The 9613-nt window shown below is 42.1% G+C and overlaps 1 protein-coding gene across 1 annotated transcript; it reads left to right on the top strand.

The window, feature by feature from the left end:
- Positions 1 to 1672: 1672 nt before the first annotated feature.
- On the top strand, positions 1673 to 8991 carry ZBTB20 (zinc finger and BTB domain containing 20). The gene is made up of 2 exons (XM_009582075.1): positions 1673 to 3272; positions 7832 to 8991. The coding sequence occupies exons 1-2, from the start codon at positions 1685 to 1687 to the stop codon at positions 8248 to 8250; spliced, it is 2007 nt and encodes a 668-aa protein (XP_009580370.1). The 5' UTR covers positions 1673 to 1684; the 3' UTR covers positions 8251 to 8991.
- Positions 8992 to 9613: the final 622 nt, after the last annotated feature.

Genomic DNA, 9613 nt, shown 5'->3' with positions numbered 1-9613 from the left:
TCAGCTACTTCAGATAATTAAAAGAACCACCTATGTCCAAGGTGGTTTCTCTTTGAACCACCAGAATAGAGGGTGCTTGAGATGTCAGGAGTAGATAAATGAGAAGGAAAAGGCAGAGCAGGGAGGACACCATATTTTCCTGCAGATTGCAGTGAGTAGTGTTCTACTGCCTGTGTATGAAATGTGAAGCACCCTTTAGGCTGGAGCAGAGGGACATTGTTGGGCTAAAAGGCATATGTATGAAACCGCTTTCAATGCCATTTATTTGCTCTGTATATTTCTGTTAAAACACAGTGACAATAAGCTAGTTTAATTTACTCATGCTTCTCTACCAAATTTCACTTTTGGATTCTCACACATTAACAAGTAATTGTGGCAAGAGGGGTTGTAGCTTTGGTAGGAATATTCAAGACAAAATGCCCATGATACTAGTGGTGATTTTGCGTTACTTTTCTCTGTGTACTTTTCTGGGAACCAAGGTGCTACATATGCTACAATGCTAAAGGAAAGAAATTATTAATAATGATTTTTTGTTTACCACTCAAAGGGCAGTTAATTCTTCATAGTTGAAAGGTGAAACCATAGTTTCTGCCCATCAAAATCTAAATAGATGAAAAATGAATAAAGAACAGGAAAGGAAACGAAAAAGCATTAAAACCAAAGCAAGCAAGATGGGGATAGGGAAAAGTGTATCGAGAGATTAAGAAGTTACTTTTTAGTCACTTGTAAAAGTTAATTCTGAAGGATACGTTGGCTCTGTACCCAAATTGGTTAGGTGCTTTTCTGAACTGTTCTTTGGTTAGATTATTCAGCCAAACTAAGACAAAATCTTCCTTAGAGTAAATGTCTGTAATTTTCCAGTTTCTGTCAAGTAAATAACAGCAGGAGAACATTTGTTTTTATATGATGGCATTCTGGTGCCAGTCAGAACTTGGGATATGCTAAAAATGAAGGGGACAGCTCATGTTAACTTTTTGCTTTGGGTTCTTACAGAGGACTGTTTGTCACTATTGCGTAGCAAATGTTCTAAACCACAACTCCAGACAAAAGTGTGCGTGGGATTTTAGGAACATTTACAGCCTAAATCTTGAACCAGATTTGGATTTTACAAAATGACTGCAGTTTTTTTGATACAAGTAACTGTACTGTAAAACACAGAATCGAAATTCCTTAAAATCCCAATCTAGATAGAAATCACATTTTCATATAGAGTCTTTGCTTTAACAACTTGGTGCAAAGGGTCATTAAAGTAAGAATCTGATCTTTTCTGGCATGGGTCCACATCCAAACAGCCTAAAATCCAACTTTAATACATGTGCTCAGTGTTTACAATTGGCTGGCTCTAGGCTTTTTAAAGCCAGATAAACTGATAGAAAATCCAAGGCCCAGGAATGTGGTTGGAATTTAGGCCCAGCTATACCTGTCTTTGTCCGCTTTTGTCCAAAAATTCAGGACTTGAGCTTTTGCAAATGGAGAGTGAAGTTTACTTCTAGCTTTACAGAGATGATGTCTTCTTATCGGTGCCTTTGTATGTGATTTTTACAGTACAATCTGTTTTGTTTACCCAGTGGGCAGTCACCTTCGCCAGTGTCCTGACTGTGGCTCTGCAGAGGACAAGACTCAATCTGTTCTTTCTTTTTTTTTTGTCACCTGCTTTGCTACAGGTAACATCAGTTGCAAGGGGATGACAGAGCGCATTCATAGCATCAACCTTCACAACTTCAGCAATTCTGTGCTCGAGACCCTCAACGAGCAGCGCAACCGTGGCCACTTCTGTGACGTGACGGTCCGCATCCACGGGAGCATGCTACGCGCCCACCGTTGCGTGCTGGCGGCTGGCAGCCCCTTCTTCCAGGACAAGCTGCTGCTGGGCTACAGCGACATCGAGATCCCCTCAGTGGTGTCAGTCCAGTCTGTGCAAAAGCTCATTGACTTCATGTACAGTGGGGTGCTGCGGGTCTCACAGTCGGAGGCCCTCCAAATCCTCACAGCTGCCAGCATCCTGCAGATCAAGACTGTGATTGATGAGTGCACAAGGATTGTCTCGCAAAATGTGGGAGAGGTCTACCCGGTGATTCAGGATTCTGGCCAGGAGACACCCAGGGGAACACCTGAATCAGGCACCTCGGGGCAGAGCACCGACACAGAGTCTGGCTACCTGCAGAGCCATTCGCAGCACAGTGTGGACAGGATCTATTCAGCCCTCTATGCCTGTTCCATGCAAAATGGCAGCGGGGAGCGCTCCTTTTACAGTGGAGCTGTGGTCAGCCACCATGAAACAGCCCTGGGGCTCCCCAGGGACCATCACATGGAAGACCCCAGCTGGATTACCCGGATCCACGAACGGTCGCAGCAGATGGAGCGGTACCTCTCCACCACTCCAGAGACTACACATTGCCGCAAACAACCACGTCCTGTCCGAATTCAAACCCTGATGGGCAACATCCATATTAAGCAGGAGATGGAGGATGACTATGACTACTATGGCCAACAGAGGGTGCAGATCCTTGAGCGCAATGAGTCTGAGGAATGCACTGAGGACACTGACCAAGCAGAAGGCACTGAGAGTGAGCCCAAAGGGGAAAGTTTTGACTCGGGAGTCAGTTCCTCCATTGGCACTGAGCCCGATTCCATGGAGCAGCAGTTTATGGCTGGTCTGGGCCGGGATGGGCAGCAAGAACCTTCTCAAGCAGATCAAAATGACGTCCCTGCTGATGGCACTCAGCCGCAGCAACAGCAGCAGCATGTAGATGCCAACTCTTCCTCGCCAGAGAGAAGCAATGACGTTGAAATGGACAGCAAAGTGCTCACAGTCAATAACAGCACCGAAAAGGGGGCTTTGCAGCCTTCTGTCAACACAACTGTTGCCCAACCATTGCCAACCACACAGATCTACTTACGCCAGACAGAAACCCTCACCAGCAATCTGAGGATGCCACTGACTCTGACCAGCAACACTCAGGTCATTGGCACAGCTGGCAACACCTACTTGCCTGCCCTTTTCACCACACAGTCTGCTGGCAGTGGCCCTAAGCCTTTTCTCTTCAGCCTGCCCCAGCCTTTAGCTGGCCAACAGACACAGTTTGTGACAGTGTCCCAGCCTGGCCTATCAACCTTTACTGCTCAGCTGCCAGCCCCACAGCCCTTGGCCCCATCTGTGGGCCACAGCACAGCAGGTGGGCAAGGCGAAAAAAAGCCTTACGAGTGCACTCTCTGTAACAAGACTTTCACCGCCAAACAGAACTACGTCAAGCACATGTTTGTACACACAGGTAAGAGTACGTCCCTTTGGCTTATACACAAAGCCAGAGAAAGTCCTTGACAAACATGCACTTAGATTCTGTTTCCCGACCTCGCCAGCCCCTAGCACAAACAGAAGGGAGAGGTTATCCAGGGAGCTGGTATCACTGAACGCTTTCCGAGCTTACTGCATTGAAGTTGAGCCCCTGTAGAAACGTATAAGTCCCTTATAGGGGCCTAACTGTGCATGGTGCAGAAACAATGTCATTTTACTTGGAATGAAATGTGTTCTGCACCCATCCAAGGAAATGGTAAGCATTTGTTGTCCCTTGCAAGCTGACCAGGCAGCATTAAGTAGAAGTGGCATGAGGAAACTGTAGTAAGTCATTTAAGAAAAACTGTATCTACTAAGAAAGGGCATCCCCCTGTAAGTTTTACAGCTATGGGGGTTTAAGCTCAGGTGATGGTGATTGGCCTGAGTTTAGGGCAAGTTTATTCCTGGTGGAGTTGCAGCAGTAGGTCCAGGTCTGGGTGTTAACACACACTGCCACATATTTTCTAAATCTCACATATTCCTATAAGAAAGTAAATCTGGAGTTTTTTCAGGAAGTTTTTCTGTACTTCACTGAAGCTGATTGCTGTAATCCCCTGTCTCTTGGTAAGTCAGATGTTTCACTAGCTGTGAGTACAGAAACATAGGGCTCAATGAGAAAAATTTAAAATAATATATGTAGAATACAACATTAGCACCCTTTTTGTTTAAAAATGCAACTGCTTTAGTATGTGGTCTTTTGAGACTATATAGGTAACCATATTTACCACCGAGCCAAAACTGCCTTTTCTAGCTTTCTCAAGTTATGAGACTTAAAAGTAAGGAGATAATGTATCTTACATGGAGAAGCTATCCTGGGCTCAGGACTAAATATTGCTTGCTTTAGCCCTCGGCTCATTCTGACATTGGAGAGAAATTCTAGTTTAGAGAAAGAGTAAATATTTCTCTCACCAAGCAGTGGTTTTGTTAACATCAGATCTTAAAATAAATGCTGGGTTTGTGATACATGGAGTGGAACCTGGAGAAATTTCCCAAGGTATGGGAGGAATATAAGTCATGCCTCCCCATTGTATCCAATAGATTTCACTTCCATGTGCATATGTAAACTTCTATTTACCTATAATTATCACTTAAATGAAAAATTCCTCTAGACATCTAAGGCAGACATGTACACGTACATATACAAAAAGGTCAACTTCTCAGGACTGGTACAAAATGTATGATTGCAAGGATCAAGAATCCTGAATCCCAAGATTACCCTTTGTGTTGTTTATGTTCTCCATCTTCCTGTTGTGGATGAGTAGCTAAAATACTATGTAGGTAGTGTTGTGTTATTCAGAAAAATACCCCCTTCAGAACAGTCAAATATATCTGCCTGCATCCTTGTTCTAAAAACTAGAAAGGCTTTTTCACAAATAACTTCACTGAGATTAGATGCTTTATTTCCCCCACCCCCAATTGTGCATTGCATTGGGTATTTGGAGTCAGGTAAAAAATAATCTTGGAAGACCTGACCTAAAATATTCCTAGCTACTACACATAAAGTCAACCAAGGAAATTGGTAGGCATCTCCAATCATTAATTAATACTTTATTTCTGTGGGTCTGAGAATGCCCAAAATAATGAACTGTTGTGGCAAGGAGAGATTTGGGTAGATAAATGATTTCACGTTCATTTAGGAACAAACTGGCTCCTGGAGTGTCTGGGAGAATAATTGCACCTTAACCAACAGAGGGCAGGGCTTCAGAAAACCCTTCTGAAAATAATTTTTATATGTACAGCCTCAGAGAAAGCATGTCTGCTACTTTGTCTAGTGCTGGACAGGATCATTATGAAAACTGGAAGAAGACAGCTGTTCCCACTGTCAGGGTGACTTTCCTCAGCCCTGTTAAAAGAAACTAAGCAAAGTGGCTCTGGAAAAGATCCACGGAAAAAGGGAAAGATTTGGGAGAAGCGAATGTTTGAATTAGTCTTGCTGTTTGGAGGGCTCACAAGAGAAGCCATGGAGGAGTCTAATCATAAACCAGAATTGAACAACCTAAAGGCCTCCCAATCCCTGTATGTTCTTATGCTTCCGAAAATTACACTCTGATGTAGCTTTCCATGCAATGGAATCTACCTCCCTTTCTTCTTTCACATGGACACGAACATACTAGAGATGGATATTTTTCCATGTTCCCTGCAGACTAGCTTTAATGTATCCCACAATGTTGTCCTCCAAGACATGCAATGTTGTGGAAATACAGTGCTAGAATGCATGGAGTGTCCGTGCACCTTATAAGCCATCATTGCCTTCTCCTACATATCACGCTGTGATTAATATTCGATAACTGTCCCACATCATTGCTGTCTAAAACAGCCAAATATGAAATAAAAAACCAAAAGGAGGAACATGCACATTTATTTCACTGAACAAAGTTTTCTCTGACTTCAAGATGAAGAATCATGGGAATAAAGAATCTACAATGCTTACTTAGGAAGCACATACATTTGCATACAAAAAAGGAAACCTAAACATTTTTGAGATTCTTAGGAGAGAAGAAATCCCAGGAAGGTTTTGAAACTAAGATTAGAAAGCCAGAACCCAGTGTATCTTAGAAACATGTGCAGGCAAAAATTAGGGTGGTTTTATAGCATTAGTCTTAACAGGGTCTAGAGCAGGGGAGATTGACTTATTACAAACTCTGGGACATATATTGCCTAAGGCAAAAATGAGCATTGTAAATATAATCAGTCTCTTTTAAGTTAATCAGACATTATTATAACTGACACACTATCATTTTCCACATAACACGTGTCAAGCATATTGGCCTGTCTACACTCAACACACTACTATGTTTGGCAAAGCCAGCAGGAAAGAAAGGACTTACTTTGACCAAGTATCTTTCACCAAGTAGGGACAAACTCATCACTGGTGCAAGGAAGAGCAGCATGTGGATTTCATTCTCAGATGTCACCATCATACATGCAAACTGTGAAATAAAAAGGAACAAAGACTCAGGGGAGATAAAAAAGTAGGTCCTTCCCATCCAATCCATATTAATTATCTCCTCTTAAAATTGAATATAAGTAGCTTATTGTAATCTCACTATACAAAGAGTAAATGATATATTACCACAGGCGTATGATCGTCCCTGAAGATTGACTCTTCAGGATTTAAAACAGTGCCAGACAGATTGTAAAAAGGAGGAAGCAGGATATCTGTGGGGAAAAAAAAGGATCTCTGCTAGAGGGGAAATTGTGGAATGACCGAAGGAAAATAATTTTTCAAATAATTTTTCAGTCAGTGAAACAGAGGATCATTTCGATTCTTACAGAGCTATGGTACCATCTCTCTCCCTGACAGCTTTGGGGATGATGAATTACCACACCTGAAATACACCACAAGTGATTCAGAAAACAAGTTAAAAAGCAGCTTTTGATGGGGCATTCAGGGTGTTGGGTATTGTCTACATTATCAATACAGCAACATATCATGAAAATGTTGCCTGATACCATGAAACATGAGGCTGTGGCATTGTTTCCCAGAAGAACTCTGAGCATGAGGAGGAATTAGGAGTAGTCTGGACAAACCAATCGTATGTGCTCAGCTAAATATTTTTTTCAGTTCATCCTTGTAGTCACTGGTTTGTCTGGATATGATCAGAGTTCACTTACACAAGTTGCCAGAATCAGTTTTACAACAGCTCTGGGCACGCAAGGCAATGTGGTAGATGACATCAATATTTTATATCTCTGGTTTACCTGATAAGGTGTTTTATTTAATTGGCAGTCAAATAATTTAAATTTCATGTCTGTTACACTGGAATTTTATCTGTTAAGTTGCCCTTTGCATGATACTGGCTGGCCTAGGCAACTCTATGTACTGAGGTTCCCTTTTCAATTGCTCTTATCCATGCTTCAGCTATGAGATCTGACCAGAAAAAGGGGCAACAAATGTAAACCTCTTACAAAGCATCGGATTCCTTTGGCAACTCTAGCATTTCTCTTCTGAGAAATTTAAAGCAATTTGACAAAAACGAGTGTGTTACAGGTCAGCTATCTAGTAATCACTAGCTTTGTCCATGCTTTTATTACATACAGGTAGGAAGATGGAAGCACTGAAAGGTAAAGTAACTTGACTAAGACCTGTCTAGAAATGAGCACGAGGAGCAAGGCAAGAGCATAGGCGGGACAGACCGTGCCATTGAAGCTGGGGGTAGATGTCAGGACCTTTTAACTCTAGTCCTGTCTTTGTCAGTGCCTACTACGTGAACTTGAAGAAATCGCCTGAGCTCCTTTTTACTGCATGTGGATTGGGAATACCTACAGCCCCCTTTGTAAAGCGTTTTGAAACCTCTGGTTGCAGAAAATGTGTATCAAAACACGCTTATTAAGATGTGTTAATAAGCCAGAGCACCTCTCCAAAGACCTCCGTGAGACTTACCATTAGTTTATTGCAAAGAGTCATACCGAGCTGGTTTAATTTTATTATCTCTTTTTTGTCTGTTTTTCTTTCTCTCTCGCTCTCTCTCTCTCTCTCTCGTTGGCAATGGGCAGGTGAGAAACCCCACCAATGCAGCATCTGTTGGCGCTCCTTCTCTTTAAAGGATTACTTAATCAAACACATGGTGACACACACTGGCGTGAGGGCGTACCAGTGCAGTATCTGCAACAAGCGCTTCACCCAGAAGAGCTCCCTTAATGTGCACATGCGCCTCCACCGTGGCGAGAAGTCCTATGAGTGCTACATCTGCAAGAAGAAGTTCTCCCACAAGACCCTGCTGGAGAGGCATGTGGCTCTGCACAGCGCCACCAACGGCACGCCTGGAACCACTGGCACCGGCGCGAGGGCTGTCCCTGCCGGGGTGGTGGCCTGCACGGAGGGGACCACGTACGTCTGCTCTGTCTGTCCAGCTAAATTTGACCAAATCGAGCATTTCAACGACCACATGAGGATGCATGTGTCAGACGGATAAGTAGAATCTCTCTCTCTCTCTTTGTTATGAACAAAAAAATAGAAACAACAAAAAAAGCTATGGCACTAGAATTTAAGAAATGATTTTCGTTTCATTTTTACCTTTATTTTCCTCCTTTTTTTGGGTTCATTTCGTTTTGTTGTTTTTGTACTACATGAAGAACTGTTTTTTGCCTGCTGGTACATTACATTTCCGGAGGCTGGGTGAATAATAATTTTCCCAACCTCCCTTGGATGGTGGCCTTAAGGCCAGGTAGTGCTTCATGAGCTCCACTGGTTGGATCTCTAGCTACTGGCCTCTAAATACAACCCTTCTTTACTACAAAAAACGAAACAAAAAAAAAAACCACAAAAAAAATCAAAAAATAGACAGAAAAAATAAAAAACAAAAAAAAAGAATTTCTTTTTTCTCACTTGTGAAGAGCACTACAAAAAAAAAAGAAACAAAACAAAATATATTACAAATCTACAAGGCCTACTGTCGTTATAAGTACACCGCTCGCAGTGTTTCAATGGACATAATTCACAATGCTGACCGCTTTTGGACTTCACAGTATCCAGTTAGAACTGTGGAATATTTTGCTTCTGGTTGAGCAGCAACCAGAGGAACAAGGCCCTGCTGGTTTCCACCACGTGTCTGCTTTCTCACACACACACGCATCCACAAACACATGAAAGGGCTGAGGGGAGCACAAGGCAGTGTGGCTTGGATAGTGTGGAGTCCCTGCAGGGTGAGGAAAAAGAATCAGAGGTTCCTCACCTGGATTCTGCTCCATCCCATGCTCTCTGGCGCACCCTCCCCGCTGCTTTTCCCATACCACCACCACCACCTTACAGCAGAAACCAAGAAGATTCAGACAACGAGCAACGGTGGCTTTTTTGTAATTTATTCAGTGTCTTCGCTGAGCCCAGGGCCTCAGCACAATCAAGAGGGACTTTCACAGAAGGCAAAGAGAAACACAGAGGAAAATCAAAGATATCAGAGGTTGCAACCTATGGATCTAGGTACAAGAGAAGGGTTAGTTCCCACAATCTTTGCAAAAAAAAAAAAAAAAGTTGCATCAGGATTTATTCTTGCAGATAGAATGCTGATTTTTTTAATATATTTACAACAGTATTTGTGTAAAAAAACAAAAAAAGTGAGATTGTTAAAAGTAATTTTTCTTTGTTTTCTTTTTTGTTTTGCGTACACTGCCACTAATATCTTCTCTTTTATTATATATAGAATGCTGATTTTTTTAATATATTTACAACAGTATTTGTGTAAAAAAACAAAAAAAGTGAGATTGTTAAAAGTAATTTTTCTTTGTTTTCTTTTTTGTTTTGCGTACACTGCCACTAATATCTTCTCTTTTATTATATAT

The sequence above is a fragment of the Fulmarus glacialis genome, unplaced genomic scaffold (genome assembly GCF_000690835.1).
Source record: "Fulmarus glacialis isolate BGI_N327 unplaced genomic scaffold, ASM69083v1 scaffold25587, whole genome shotgun sequence".
In the NCBI taxonomy this organism is placed as follows: domain Eukaryota; kingdom Metazoa; phylum Chordata; class Aves; order Procellariiformes; family Procellariidae; genus Fulmarus; species Fulmarus glacialis.
Note: the sequence above shows the minus strand (reverse complement) of the source record. Positions and strands in the feature narration are given on the sequence as shown.

Coding starts and splice junctions, on each gene's coding strand:
- ZBTB20 (XM_009582075.1), top strand. CDS start 1,685: ATGACAGAGCGCATTCATAGCATCAACCTTCACAACTTCAGCAATTCT. Junction 3,273..7,831: donor GCACATGTTTGTACACACAG/GTAAGAGTACGT, acceptor GGCAATGGGCAG/GTGAGAAACCCCACCAATGC.